At 46.5% G+C, this 15,966-nt stretch overlaps 1 protein-coding gene across 2 annotated transcripts in view; it reads left to right on the plus strand.

Moving 5' to 3' along the window:
- Positions 1–5,545, plus strand: part of ENDOU (endonuclease, poly(U) specific) — a 75,965-nt gene extending 70,420 nt beyond the window's left edge. For both annotated transcript variants that reach the window (XM_073561425.1, XM_073561426.1), the window contains exon 10: positions 1,381–5,545. In XM_073561425.1, coding sequence (XP_073417526.1) covers positions 1,381–1,492 — 112 coding nt within the window. In that variant the 3' untranslated portion in view covers positions 1,493–5,545. The remainder of the gene's footprint in view (positions 1–1,380) is intronic.
- Positions 5,546–15,966: the final 10,421 nt, after the last annotated feature.

The raw sequence follows: 15,966 nt of genomic DNA on the forward strand, positions 1-15,966 counted from the left end.
CACATGTATTGAGCCGAGTCCACCCCACAACGAGTGAGGCAGACGTCCAGTGGGCTTGTCTGACTAAGGAGTGCGGCCTCATTCCATACAAGTGTATGGAATGCAAGGCTGCGCCCACAGGCCATGAGTATGTATAAGTCATATATACCTGCCGGTCCTGGATTGTAAACCGCCGAATCCCCACAGCACACAGTACGTGCGCTGGGGCGGAAATCATAACTTTGCAGTCACATTGAGTGACTGCCGACTTACTGATTTGGACGAGGGCAATCCCTTTAAGCTTTAGCACCTTATTCCTGCTGCTAAATCTTCGTCTTGGTGCCACAATAAGTAATAATTGTTAATCGTCATACGAAAATAAAATTAGGACAAGTCAAGGTGATTGTTGCCTCATCCAGACTAGTCTGGCTTCAGATGCAGAAATCACTGCCCCCTAGAGCAGAGTCACCATGCCTTCCTGAGTATGCACAGTGAAATTGGGTGTACTCTCCCTCACTTCATCAGTGCACTGAGCAAGTTATGGATGTGACCTCATTTTAGAGATAATGTGGAGAGTGGAAAGAGAATCAATTACTGCATCAGAAGCCATGATAGTCTCAATGTATTGAATCTCACCCATGCTAGTTGTGGCTAATTAGCATTTTATGATCCTCACTGTATGGGCACAGACAGACGTCAGTATTTCTCGGATAGGCCTGACACCTCTCCTGACCTGAGCATGACAGTTGCATAGAAGTACATCACGCTTGTCACACTCAGGTCCGTGCACTGCAATGTGATCCTCGCATGAGAAGCACGACCATCTCTCTGTGCCCTATTAGTGTTTTTGGCATTCATATGAAGATTTGTTTGGAACATCAAGGCTATTTGAAAGCAGGAATAGGGCTCTCAGACTTAATGGTGGCAGTTTGAAAGATTTGGCGCACCTAACAGGTTCCCCTTAATAGAGAGGCTGTTTAGTCCACTAATTTCCATTTTCACACTGTGTGTTTTGTTCAGTTTTAAAGAAGAGTGGGGGTGACAATGGCCATGGGTGTAACTGGTCCAACTCTTCAATACTAAATTCATGGCCTAGTTCTAGAATTCTGTGGTTATTAATCAACACCAGCCTTAGTAAAGAAAACAAAAGCTATGTAAGTAGATCTTACATGCAGATATACATTATTTCTACGTAAGTATTTTGTACAGAGGTACAGTAGGGCCTAAAGTACGTCTGTGGATACCATATTACACCTCTACAAATTAGTTGTATTGAACAGTGGCACCCCGGTGGTATGAGGTCATACAATTACATAATATCCTAGTAATTAAATTCATACAATATCACACACTATAAAATGGTCTAAAAAATCAACTAACTTCTCTTCCTCTCCTCTGCAGATGTACTGTCAGCATGGGAGGACATGAAATAGCCATACAAACGTACGAATGGACCAAGAACTCCTATAACAATGGCAAGAAGCACATCGCTACAGCCTATCCTACATTTTAGAATGGTCGTACAAACCATTTACATTTTACAAATAATGTTCTTATGATTAAACTTTTTCTATTAGACAAGAAAGCATAAAGCATCCACCGATACCTGAAAATAATGATCCTAGTAAAACTCATGTAATCATTTATGTCAAGGGGGAGATATGAGGGGGTGATGTACGACACAAAGATCCTACAAAAATGTATTGCTCGGTCTCTACAAGGTTTCAACTCCCTCACAACCTTCTCCCCTATTTCCTCCGTCGCCCTTGCCTTCATACCGTATCATTCCTCACATACAGACATACTCCTCCTCTTTTCCTATTTGCCCTGTCTTTCCGAAAGAGCCTAAAACCAGGAACATTTACAGCCCAATCGTGTGAAGTGACCCACCATATTTCGGAATAAAAACTACATCAATATTTTCCTCCAGTACCAAGGCCTCAGGCTCTCCCATTTTGATTGCTAGACTCCTGGGATTTCTGAACATACAATTTAGGTTTCCATTTATTTTCCCACATTTACCTTCAGAGATGCTAATTCCTAAAATTTTGAGAGCACCCTTGTCTTGACTTTTTATAACACATGTATCTCCCTATCCACTGACCTAATCCTCCCTTTACTGTCCACGACTTCACCCTCCAATATAGTCTGACCCCTAAATGGAAAGAATCTGACATCGATTGATCAAAACATTTACGCTGGAATTCTTGCACAACCCAAAGTGGGGGAAGTTGAGGCAGAATAAGTGTACTGCGGTGGTGTGACACCACAACTCGTCTAATTCATGAAGAGCTGTGGCATTCCTTACTCCAGAAAACTTACTCTAATCCCTGGACTGGAGTAAGATTTGTGGCAAAGCACGCAGAGACCAGCACAGAGGATCCAGCACATTCCATCATCAAGACCGGCATGAAAATCTCTGGTCTTGATGAATCAGAGCCTTTATTTTTTTTTTCTGCTGCAACACAGCAGCATAGATTTGTTTGAACTTGAAGTTGTGTGAGAAGTTTAGTAGAGTTAATTGTGCTGACGGACTCCTTTTAGGTTTGTCCATTAACATAAAATAACTATTAGCTGAACATTCGATTGGCCAGCTGGCTTTTTTTTACTGTTAAAGTACAAAAACCTTATACAGTATGGAATCTTAATACAACAACCATACATGTGTATAAGTGAAGGACAGAGAAGATAGCAGTAATTGCTAAGCTATGCTCCTAACTCAGCCCATGACTTTTTGTGCGCTGAAACAGAAATAGTGGTTCTAGTGAAGTCCCTTAGTGTTTCGACACACTTTAATACCCCCAAGTAATGCCACCACCCACTTGTTGCCCCCATTGTGTCTCCTCCCTCTCCACTTGCAAATGAAAAAAAACTTTAGCCCCCGTCTCACATAACGAAATCAATAGCGAGATCGCTGAAACGTCACAGATTTTGTGGCGCAACAGCGACGTCACTACATGTGACACATAGCGGCGACCGGCCCCCCCGCTGGATATTGCTGATCGTGCTCGAATGTCCTGGCCATTTTTTCATCGTCCTTGTGCCGCTGGCCAGCATGCATCGCTGTGTTTGACGCTGACGAGCAACTTCGCTGGCGACGCAGAAATCATGGACACAGGCAGGAGTCGTCAGAATCGCTGCTGTGTGACAAGGTCCCAACGACCGCCGAGGTCTTTATACGGATCGCCGGATCATTGCTGCTTCGTTGAGTAGATCTGTCTGTTTGACAGCTCACTAGCGACCATGTAATGACATACCAGCGATTCTTACCAGGTCGTATCGTTGTCGGGATCGCTGGTGCATCGCTAAGTGTAACAGTACCTTTACATATCCGAGCAGCTCCGATCTGTGCTGTGTGTGGCCTGGCACAGCAGGCGCAATGTAGTGAGTATTGTGCCTCCGGTGTAATAAACGTGCAAGTGCTGGTATGTCACCACGGAACCGAGACAGATCAAAGGTTAAAGGGTTTTATTTACAGGGATATGATACTCCCCACAGGAAGAAAGCAGTGGGGGTTAAACTGGTTTTAAAGCAGTATATCAGACAGTCAAAAAGAATAACAGTTAGGAACGGGTGTTCTTGGAACTTATCAGTCTGATGAGAACTTGCTTGTAGGGTCGTCTTCTCCCGCGTCGGTGCCGTCAGCAGCAGCACTTGTCGTCTCTTTAGTCACTGTAGGCTCTGCAGTCTCTATGGACCCACAACAGGGGTCTCGGGGGTTAATGTGGACAGGCAGGGGGAACACAAGGCATTCCGGATGTCCCCTGTTCTGAGTCTATGCTCCAAAACTAAACAGTCTCTCTGCAGGAATCAAGAGCTCTGTGTCTCTATAAGTCTCTCAGCAGGAATCGGGGGCTCTGTATCTCTATAAGTCTCTGCACAGGGGTCACAGCGCACCTCTCCAGTCACAGTAGGCTCTGGTCTCACGTACTCACAAGATGCAGTCCCTCTGCACAGTCCCCCTGGATTTGTCCTCTGAACGGGAGTTCTCTTTTCTCTCCTGTGTGCAGCGGCAACCTGCCCTGTCCCCTGCACACGCTGCTCTGAGCTTCGCACGCTCTCAGGCTGCCTGTTCCTCTCTCCCCCCAGCAGTCACATGACCCAGCACGTCCAGGGCAGAAAGTCTTCCCCCTAGCAAGCCTGCTGTCTGGCCAAGTGGTTCTAGATCAGGAGCGGAGAAGGTAACCCCCCTCTGAGTTTTCTTGTGCTTCACCCCCTTACACCTGCACTGGCCCTCAGAAGGCATCGGTGATAATTGGCAAGGTTGGTCTTAGGCTACTTTCACACTTGCGTTTTTTTGCGCTGCGTGTGCAGTGCAAACGCGCATAAAAAACGCATCATGCGTTTTTAATGTGTTTTCTTGCTTTTCGCGCATGATTTTTACCTAAAAACGCATGCGTTTTTAAATGCTGACGTGCGCATAGAATCATAGACCATGACCATGCTCCCATAGACTTTAATGTGTTTTTGGGTGCATTGCGTGCGCATGCGTTTTTTTGAAACAGGTCGGACGCACAAAAAATGCAACAGGTTGCATTTTGTGTGCCTGGGCGCACACTACAAAAAAACACATGCGCATACAAACGCGTACAAACGCCTGACAATGCACACCCATTTTAAATATAGGGGGAAAAAACGCAAGCGCATGTTTGCGCAAAAACGCAGAGCAAAAAAAACCCAAGTGTGAAACCAGCCTTAGACTAAGTGGGGACCTGGGCAGAAATGAAAAGTGGGGCTCCAGATGCTAGAGTATCACACAGAAACATTTAGGATGCATTTACAAGACGACATTAAACATGGTACTGATCGACTATATTCAAGTCATTCAGTGCTTAATGACCTTTTTATACAAGCTGATAAACAATGATGCAGCAGACGATCACTAATGTATTATTCTGTCCCCACACATATCATGTTATCACCAGAATATCGCCTGTTTACACCAAGCAACGTGTCACCAGGACTGATGATATTTGTTCCTGCATAAAAGATCCAATCACCCGACCAGTGAGCGTTTTGAACATTCGCTGAGTGAGTGCTGACAAGTTTACCCTCTCACCACCCCATAGCACTGGCCCTGAATGGTGGAGTGGGGAACTAAAGCTCCTCATTCTACGCTTATATTTAACTGTATCTGAGCCCTAAAAATGCAGATACAATTCAAAGTGGGACATAACGTCGACTATCCTGGAAATCGGGACTTTTCTACAAACCCGAGCTGTCCCACTGGATCCAGGGAAGTTGGGGGGCAAGGTATACAACCGATGCATCCAGAGACCTACAAACATTTTTATTGCAACATACGCTATCAAATACCATATTGTTGAAGCACTGATTCTATAGGAGAATATGTCTATATTACTGTATGGTGCTGTACGGACCATGTGGCAGCACATAGGATGGCGCACCTCTTCGGTGTGTTGAGAGCACTCATGTAGGACATTCGTTAACTCAACCCTGGACATTATTGATCTGCTAAGTTTTGTAGTAATAGACTACTTAAGAACATGGAGGTGTACAATGCTTGCTAAATTAAGTGATATTAAACAGTGCTATGATTGGCTCATTATGATTCTCTGTGAGTTATTCATCTAAGGGATTTGACGTTTAGGAAATCAGTGTTTTTTTATTTTGTGTGCAGACTGAAAATAAACCCACGATAAATTCCAAAAAATGAAATTTTGAGCTATACAAACAATAATATGTCCTCAGAATGTTTTCCCTGCTGGAAGAGAGGGAAGGAGACACTCTTTCTGGTGTAGATGACACTTGACTGCTGCACCATTGATAGGCTGTAGTGGTCATCTCACGATTCTGGTGGTCATTAGGGGAAGTGAGAAGATTCATGGTGGACACGGCCATGCTTATAAGCGTTGTCATTACTACCCTGCGCCTGTGAATAGCAGTCTTTTACTGTTATTCACAGTTGCCAGACACATCGGGGAACGTGAATCACATGCCAGTTTCAGGGCAACATATTGGGTAATAAATTGGTGAACTAGGGACTGTCTATTGTTTTCATTTCTGTTTTTTTCTGTTTTTTAAAATCGGCAGATCGGGGGACAGCTACCAGGATGGCAGATTATATATATATATATATATTTATATATATATCAGGATGGGGAACATACATACCAGGATGAGATACAGTATATACATATATATACCAAGATAAGGGGCATATATACCAGGATAGAACCCAGGATATTGGACATATACTGTATACCAGGATGCGGGACATACATACCAGGAAGGAGCCCAAGATGGGGTACATTACTACATATTGAGGTAGGGGATGCAACTTGCATGTCTTTATATGATTTATAACACTACAAGGGCCCATACATCTGACCAACATGTATCCAAAAATCATTGGGTAAAAAAATCTGAACCGTATTGAATACATTTTTTATACTCCAGATTGAAAAAACAAATCTTTAAGCTAATTCGCACTATTGACTGACTGTTTGCTGACTTTCACACCACTCTGGTTTTCAGCTTTTCAATTAGTATGTTTTACAAATATAAAGGAAAATGATAGATTGGATAGATACAGTTAGGTCCATATATATTTGGACAGAGACAACATTTTTCTAATTTTGGTTCTAGACATTACCACAATGAATTTTAAGCAAAACAATTCAGATGCAGTTGAAGTTCAGACTTTCAGCTTTCATTTGAGGGTATCCACATTAAAATTGGATGGAGGATTTAGGAGTTTCAGCTCCTTAACATGTGCCACCCTGTTTTTAAAGGGACCAAAAGTAATTGGACAATTGACTCCAAGGCTATTTCATGGACAGGTGTGGGCAATCCCTTCGTTATGTCATTCTCAATTAAGCAGATGAAAGGCCTGGAGTTGGTTTGAGGTGTGGTGCTTGCATTTGGAAGGTTTTGCTGTGAAGGAAACATTCGGTCAAAGGAGCTCTCCATGCACGTGAAACAAGCCATCCTTAAGCTGCAAAAACAGAAAAAAAACATCCGAGAAATTGCTACAACATTAGGAGTGGCAAAATCTACGGTTTGGTACATCCTGAGAAAGAAAGAAAGCACTGGTGAACTCATCAATGCAAAAAGACCTGGGCACCCACGGAAGACAACAGTGGTAGGAGATCGCAGAATAGTCTCCATGGTGAAGAGAAACCCCTTCACAACAGCCAACCAAGTGAACAACACTCTTCAGGAGGTAGGCGTATCAATATCCAAATCTACTATAAAGAGAAGACTGCATGAAAGTAAATACAGAGGGTTCACTGCACGGTGCAAGCCACTCATAAGCATCAAGAATAAAAAGGCTAGACTGGACTTTGCTAAAAAACATCTAAAAAAGCCAGCACAGTTCTGGAAGAACATTCTTTGGACAGATGAAACCAAGATCAACCTCTACCAGAATGATGGAAAGAGAAAGGCATGGTACAGCTCATGATCCAAAGCATACCACATCATCTGTAAAACACGGCGGAGGCAGTGTGATAGCTTGGGCATGCATGGCTGCCAGTGGCACTGGGTCACTAGTGTTTATTGATGATGTGACACAGGAAAGAAGCAGCCGAATGAATTCTGAGGTATTCAGAGCCATACTGTGTGCTCAGATCCAGCCAAACGCAGCCAAACTGATTGGTTGTCATTTCATACTACAGATGGACAATGACCGAAAACATAAAGCCAAAGCAACCCAGGAGTTTATCAAAGCAAAGAAGTGGAATATTCTTGAATGGCCAAGTCAGACACCTGATCTCAACCCAATTGAGCATGCATTTCACTTGTTAAAGACTAAACTTCAGACAGAAAGGCCCACAAACAAACAGCAACTGAAAACCACCGCAGTGAAGGCCTGGCAGAGCATCAAAAAGGAGGAAACACAGCGTCTGGTGATGTCCATGAGTTCAAGACTTCAGGCAGTTGTAGGTAACAGCAGATACGCAGAATGCAGTGACGAGACGCGAGACTGGGTTGAACTTTGACTAAAGAAACTTTTATAAATTTTAGCCGCTAGGGCTATGCTAAGCAACCAAACCAAAACAATAACAGATATTGTCCTCGCAGGGACTATGCACAAACAAGCACTCTAAATGAGAACATGACTAATGCGGCAACAGCCGGTTGCTATAGGGCCGCGATATGGCCGACTACGGGTCCTTATTTTCTAAAGTGTCACTTATCCGTCTCTGATGAGGCTGCATTGGCGTCGCAACTGCTGTGCCCAGCTGCTGAAGATCTGTCATAGTCTTTGGGCACCCCAGTGCCCCGGAGGAGTTGGGGCACAACAGGCCCAGAAGGATTCCTTTGATGAGGTGACCGACTGTAGACACAGCGGGGTTCGGCTTGTGAGTGAGTTTAATGAGACTCCAGTCTCCGAGCAGGGTTGTGTCGCAGTTCCCAGGAGTGGCAGTTGGCAGGCCACATGCACGGCCTAGGCCTAGGCGAAGAGTTCCCCTGTAGGCGGGGAGTAGGCCCCAACTGCCGACTGCGGCGGGGTGACGTCCACTGTGGCCGATGATGAAGAGACCGCAGTCGCGGAATGAGGCGGGGTGGCAGCAGGCAGGCCACAGCCGCGGGGGTGGAGTGAAGCGGCAGCGGCTGCGAGGGGTGGCGGACCAGCCGCAACAGGCTGAAGCACAGCGGTAACAGTTGCGGAAGATCGTGGACAGGGAGCGACCCCGGATTGGAGTAAAGCGCAAGTCTCTGGTTGGTAGGTTCATCGCTTACTCTCCACAGGCCACTGAAAGTCTCCCCTCTGCCGTTGGTCTCTTTTCAGGTCACCGTCTGTCACTCTGGATCTCCCAAAGTCCCGCAGTCTCTTGCTTCGTGTCTGCCGTTCAGCCAACTGACTCCCCTGCGCGCTCCCTGTCCCTTTTATACTCGCCCCTCCCCTTTCCATCCTGTCACTCTCAGCAGCCCACTCTCCTCCTTCGTTCCCTGGGTACTGTTCCCTTAGGAACCTAGATGGCGGTCCCCTTGGTTCCGGTCCGGACACTCTGCGGGGGCCCTCCTCCCTACACAGTCATTGCCAACAAAGGGTTTTCAACCAAGTACTAGAAATAAACATTTTATTTACAATTATTTAATCTGTGCAATTACTTTTGGTCCCTTTTAAAACAGGGTGGCACATGTTACGGAGCTGAAACTCCTAAACCCTTCATCCAGTTTTAATGTGGATACCCCTCAAATGAAAGCTGAAAGTCTGAACTTCAACTGCATCTGAATTGTTTTGTTTAAAATTCATTGTGGTAATGTCTAGAACCAAAATTAGAAAAATGTTGTCTCTGTCCAAATATATATGGACCTAACTGCAGATATGAGATAGATGATAGATAGATATAGATAGATGATTAGATAGATGATAAAGAGATAGATAGATAGATGTAGATAGATAGATAGATGATAAAGAGGTAGATAGATGTAGATAGATAGTGTCATGTTCGTCATGTCTGCCATGTCTGTTTTGTCTCAAGAACTCCTGGAGCGATGTGCATGCGCATATCTTGTCTGCTATCCTGCATGTTCCCTAGAGCAGTGTGCACACTCACCTCATGTCTGAGCTGCAGGATGCCTGCGTTTCTGCTATGCCTTCTGTGATCTTCTCGTCATGTCTAGAATCCCTGATCATGTGTCTCTGCCTGGATCCTGCACTGTCTGGTTCTGCAATCATCTCGTCATGTCTGGAACGCTCATCATGTGACCTTTCCGAGGATCCTGCACTGTCTGGTTTGGTAATCATCTCGTCATGTCTAGAACTCTGATCATGTGACCTGTCTAGGTTTCAGCACTGATTCTGCAGTCGTCTCGTCATGTCTAGAACTCTGATCATGTGACCTGTCTAGGTTTCAGCACTGATTCTGCTGTCGTCTCGTCATGTCTGGAACTCCGATCATGTGACTACGCTGTTATCCTGTGGATCTGAACCTGGAAGTGCTTCCCTGGTCCTGACCTGGAAGAGGAGGTGCTATGCCCTATATCAGGCCGCCCCTTCCTATGCTCAGGGCCTGAGTATTGTGTGGTGTTCCTGCATGGCTGCTTGGTCTGTGGGGCGCTCCCTCTATTCTGTGCCCTTGCACTCTGCTCTGTCGTGCGTCTCTGCACACGCTCCGTGCTCGTATTCCGTCTCTGGTCTCTTGTCTAGTGTTTGTCCTTCGTGCCATGTTCTGTCCCTGCTCTGCTTTGCCTTGTAGTCCTTGTTTGCTCTGATTCTGTTCCATGTTTCTGTCCTCGTGTCATGTCTCGCTCTGCTTTGTGGCTTCAGGTACCCTGCCTCTGTCTCTGTTCCTGGCGTGTCCTTACACGTGCAGGTCTCCGTCTCTGTACTATGTCCCTGACGTGTCTCCTCACACGTGCAGGCCTTCGCTCTGAACCTCTCCCTGGCGTGTCTCTACACGTGCAGGCCTCGCTCTGTACCCTGTCTAGTCCCAAGGTCCTTCCTTGGCCCGGCTCTGGGCTTCGGCCTACGCTCCGCTGCTAGACTGTCCCTGTCCCTGGCATGCTCTTTGCATGCGCAGGTCTCTGCCTCGTTCTTTGTATTGTCCCTGATGTTTCGTGCGCTCTTGCACATTTCGTACTAGGCTTGGCCATGCTGTCTCGCATGTGACTCTGTCCTGTACTCTTTGCCTAGCCCTGCCTTGTGGCTCCGTGCCTCCGTGCACGTGCCTGGTCGTCTGTGCCTACCTGGTGTGCCTCAGCCGTGCCGCCTCTAGCCGTGCTCGCCTGTGTGCCCCAGCCGTGCCCTGTCCAGTGCTATAGTGGTCTGGCTACGTGGCCCCGCAGCGGTGCCGCCTCTAGTCGTGCCCGCTTGCAACTGCCATCGTCGGTACCACCTGTCGGTGCTCCCAGCCGTGGTCTCTGTGCGTCCTTGCACTCACGCTGGTTCTCGCACTGTGCCTTTTCGTGCTACTCTTGCACAAAGCCTTTGGCTCCTTTCTGTACCCTAGTTTGCCTGCCGGATTCCATAACCTGCCGACCTGTGCCAGATGTCCGGACCTAGATGACTGCGGCCTGATGTCCGTAGCCAGATACCTGAACCCTGTCGGCCGATGCCACCGTACCCTATGCTTCTCCCTGGCATGCCCCTTGGCATGCGCAGGCCACCGTCCTGTGAACCTGACCCGTCCCTGGCATGCCCCTCGGCATGTGCAGGTCTCTGTCCTGTGAACCTGATCCTGGCGTGTCCGTTGACACGCACCATGTCACTAACTCTCTTGTTTCCTTGCATGGAACCCTGGCTAACTTCTGGATGTCCGGATCCTGCCGATCACCCTCTGAGCTACAGACCCTGATGCCCTGGTTGATCGTGGACTGTTGTCCGGAGTCCGATGTCCGCGTTCCATGCCTGGACCTCGGCGTGCCATTGCACGCACCCTGTTCCACGAACTCTGTGTGTTCACGTTTGCTCCTGTTGCACCCTGAAGAGTTCCTCAAGTCTTGGACCTCGGCGTGCTCTTGCACGTACCTTGTTTTATGTTCTGTGTGTTCACGTTTTGCACCTGTTGTACCTGAAGTCTTCCTGAATGAAGTTTCTTTGAATTAATGACTCGTCTTGCCTTGTCTTGTTTCCCTGAGCCGGCCGTCTGGTCCAGCTGCCGTGGTGGCTCACCCCCTTGGTCTTGCCCCTGACACTCCCTGTATAGGGGGTGGTTCTCACTAGGTCAGCTCGCCCTAGGTGGGTGGGTGCCACGGCCCAGATGGTCCACTCTTTCTAAGAAGAACGACTCAGCGTTAGCTTACACTTCGTCACAGATAGATGTAGATAGATAGATAGATGGATAGATAGATACATAGATAGATGATAAAGAGATAGATAGATTATTGTTGTACTCTATTATTACCAATAGAGGTCAGACACACCACACAAATGTTCAATTGGAAAGCTCCAGTCACAAAACAGCTAAGTCCTCAGGCAGTACAGTAATGAATCTCAGTTGTACAACTCATGTCAGATAAATGATTGCCAATGTTCAACAGACTTTTCTACTCTCATAGTGAAATAGTTTCTGATCTTCATCTTAAGTATACTGGTAGTCTATGACCTTAAGCTGTGGCAACTAATCACAATTTAGACAGAAAACTGAGATTTCATTATACAGGAAATCAGCAATATTTCCGACTGAGAATGGAATAAAAAATGTGCAGGGTATTTGGACTTATTGGGATTATTTGGGCTCTTTTCAGAACTGATAAGTTTGCAAAAAAGAATAAATCGGATTTCTCAAGGTTTCGTCTAAGAATATAATATCCAAAACAAACTTTTAAGGATCTGAGGACCTCAGTATTGTAAGGTGGATCTGATGAAAAACATGCAACAAGCAGCAGACTTATTATACGCTGAAGGAATTACATTGCAGTGTCAGCAGATGGCGCTGTTGTATCTGTTGACTTTCAATGATGTATAATCCTGGATAGAAACAAAGTAATAATCAGTGCAGAAGTGACTGAGCATTTGTATTATCTCAACACAGTGAAGGACCAGATGAAACTATGTACACATGGACAATGACTTTATACACATGTGCCATAGGCGTTAAGGCCACAAGCATCCAGAAAGTATAAAGGAACTGCTAAACTGAAATCTGACAAAGGATCTAATAATACCTGCTTGTCCGATCATCGCTCAGTGACCCCATTGCACTGCTCAGGGACACTTCTGATTGGAGAGAGAGCAGTTATCCAGGCCTGTATGTGCACAGTTTAACTAATCAGAGTCATCTAGTTTTGAAACTGGTGCTGATGCTGGGACTACTACTGTCCCATCATTGGCTAACGTGTCAATCACTGTCATTGTAGCAGGCATAGCCCGATGGGACTTGTAGTCCCATCGGACGATGCCTGCACACATACACAACCCCCGGCAGGCCTGCACAGACCCCCGGCTTGCCCGTACAGACCCCCGGCTTGCCCGTACAGACCCCCGGCAGGCCCGTACAGACCCCCGGCAGCCAGCACAGACCCCCGGCAGGCCCGTACAGACCCCCGGCAGGCCCGCACAGACCCCCGGCAGCCCGCACAGACCCCCGGCAGGCCCGCACAGACCCCCTGCAGGCCCGCACAGACCCCCGAGAGGCCCGTACAGACCCCGCCCGCACAAACAGACACGCACAGTGTCCGCCCACGCACCGCCCACACTCTTCCCCCCCTCCCGAACTGGATGTACAAGTAAAGAAATGTTTTTTTTTAATTCCGATATTTCTGTCCCATTGACTTGAATGGGGTTTCCGGTATCGGAATTGGCGATACCCGATATTTTTTGGGTATCGGTCCAATCCAATAGGATCTGATACTTCATGATATCGGTTGGTATCGCTCAACACTAGTCATGGACCAGGAAAATTTCTGAAAACAGCGTTAGACATCAAAGAGTATGGTAAGTATAAGGTATAACTTACAAGCTACACTGCACCTGGTCTGGACAGCCGCCCTCCCCACTGTGGGGGCGTGTAAAATTTGACTATATTGTCATCCATAGAGTATTACATGTTTTGTTTTACATTTCGGTGGTAGATAACACTTTAAAAAATCGTTCAAAAATCTTTCTGGATTCAATTACTCATCCATAGAGTAATACATACTTTGTTTTATATTTCGGTGGTATACAACACTCCAGAGAAAGTTGAAATATTTTTTTTGGATTCAGTTAGTCATCCATAGAGTATTACATGCTTTGGTTTCCTTTTTGGTGGTATATAACATTCCAAAAAAGCGTTGAAATTTTTTTCTGTTTTCATTTAGTCATCAATAGAGTATTACATGCTTTGTTTTTACATTACAGTGGTATATAACACTCCAAAAAAGTATTCAAAAATTTTCCTGGATTCAATTAGTCATTCATAGAGTATTACATGCTTTCTGCTTCATTTCGGTGGTATATAACACTCCAAAAATGTGTTAAACAAAGTTTCTGGATTGAATTAGTGATCCATACAGTGTAATGTGCTTAGTGAGCGACAAGGTACCAAAGATGGCAGAATCCTGCGAGACTCGCGAGGGAGCGACTGGAGGAATATAGGCACCTGATCAAGCTAATGTGACAGCGGAGGTGGCAAGAGCCTGTGGTCCGCAATAAGCCGCTTTCCCGGAGCCACCATGGCCTGAGCCCAGGATACAGCCTTCACTGCAGACAGAAGAGCCAGGATACATCAACTGGTGAGCGAACTGTGGGGCCTAGGCTGGTCACAAATGGGAAGGAGGTGAGCCAGAACAAGGGCTAAAGACATGCTAGCAGACCCGCTAGCCGCAAGGTACCAAAGGTTGGCTTCCAGGGGAGGTTGTTATGGATGACTGGCAGTGGAGATGGGGGTCCACAGAAGAGTTTGGGAGCCATTATCATGTCTCGTTCAACCAGTGAGCAGTAGAGATGGAACACTTGCCTCAAATACTGCAAGAGCTGATGGCTGGAACCAGGGTAATGTTCCTTAAAATGGATTGGCAATAGCTCTGGTGTTACGCCGGCACCTCTGCACCCCTGTCTCTTGCAGAGACGGCGATGCTGTCACTGCTGCAGCTTCTCACCTCCTTCTCCTGCCATCCCTGCTATGGCTTCGGCACCTCTGCACCCTGCCTCCCTACCAAAGATGCCGACATACTCACCGCCATGGTCCTGCACCTCATCCTTATCTTCTTACGGCTGCCAGGGGTCTGCGCAATGCTCATAGCCCCTGGGGCACTGTGCCTATGGTGAGCACAGTCATGACATCTTAAAGGGACAATTCACACCATCCTAAAGTGTCCCCAGCCAATTGCTTGGGAGCACTTATTATTTAAGGCACTTCCACCAGGTGGGAGGTGCCTGTGCAATATTGAGAGTTTGTTTCATAACACTCTTGTTAGTTCTCAGGTCCCAGTGCTTGTGTCCAAGTATACCTGCCTGTCTTGCTCACCAGCCTACCTAGCAGCCGTGCCCGCCAGCCTGCCTTTCAGCCATGCCTGCAAGCCTATCCGTCGTACCAGCCTGCCTGCCTATCAGCTGTGCCCACCTGACTATCAGTCGTACCCACCTGCAATTCCAACCTACCTACCTATCAGCCATACCCCCCTGCCTGCCTGTGCTTGCTAAGTCTACCCTCTCTCTCTGTGCCTCACTCCGGTCCCTTGGGGGTCAGCTGCCATCTACCTGACATCAGTCCTGGAGTAGCACCTGTTCCAGCCTCCCTTATTTTTCCTCGGATCACTGTATAATCAGCCACCGTGCATTCGAGGTCTGACTTAGTGAGGTGCCTAGTCACGCCTCTCCAGGCTCTCCTTGGACCGTAGCACAGTGGTTCAACCACCCAGTCCGTTACAGCTGGTATGCAGTGAGTTTGATCCAAGAAGGAAGAGAGCAGGTTGAACCCCTTTTGTGAAATGAACAGGCCTGAGAGAGGATCCTCGAGGCGGCTCAAAACAGCTATCAATCCTGAGAGATCGGAATGTCCTTGGGGTTCCTCACCTCCTATGAGAACATGCTTTGTGAAAAATTTAGTTGTTTTGAAATAAAAAACAAAATTGGCCTGCTACAGTTGTACAAATGTGGTTGTTCAAAAATTGACTTTTGTCATACAGTCATATGTTAAAGTTTGGGCACCCCTATTAATGTTAACCTTTTTTCTTTATAACAATTTTGTTTTTTGCAACAGCTATTTCAGTTTCATATATCTAATAACTGATGGACTCAGTTATATTTCTGGATTCAAATGAGGTTTATTGTACTAACAGAAAATGTGCAATCTGCATTTTAACAAAATTTGACCGGTGCAAAAGTATGGGCACCTCAACATAAAAGTGACATTAATATTTCGTAGATCCTCCTTTTGCAAAAATAACAGCCTCTAGTTGCTTCCTGTAGCTATTAATGAGTTCCTGGATCCTGGATGAAGGTATTTGTGACCATTCCTGTTTACAAAACAATTCCAGTTCAGTTAAGTTTGAGGGTCGCTGAGCATGGACAGCCCGCTTCAAATCATCCCACAGATGTTCAATGATATTCAGGTCTGGGGACTGGGATGGCCATTCCAGAACATTGTA

The sequence above is a fragment of the Dendrobates tinctorius genome, unplaced genomic scaffold (assembly GCF_039654945.1).
Source record: "Dendrobates tinctorius isolate UK_male_01 unplaced genomic scaffold, ASM3965494v1 ptg000319l, whole genome shotgun sequence".
Lineage (NCBI taxonomy): Eukaryota > Metazoa > Chordata > Amphibia > Anura > Dendrobatidae > Dendrobates > Dendrobates tinctorius.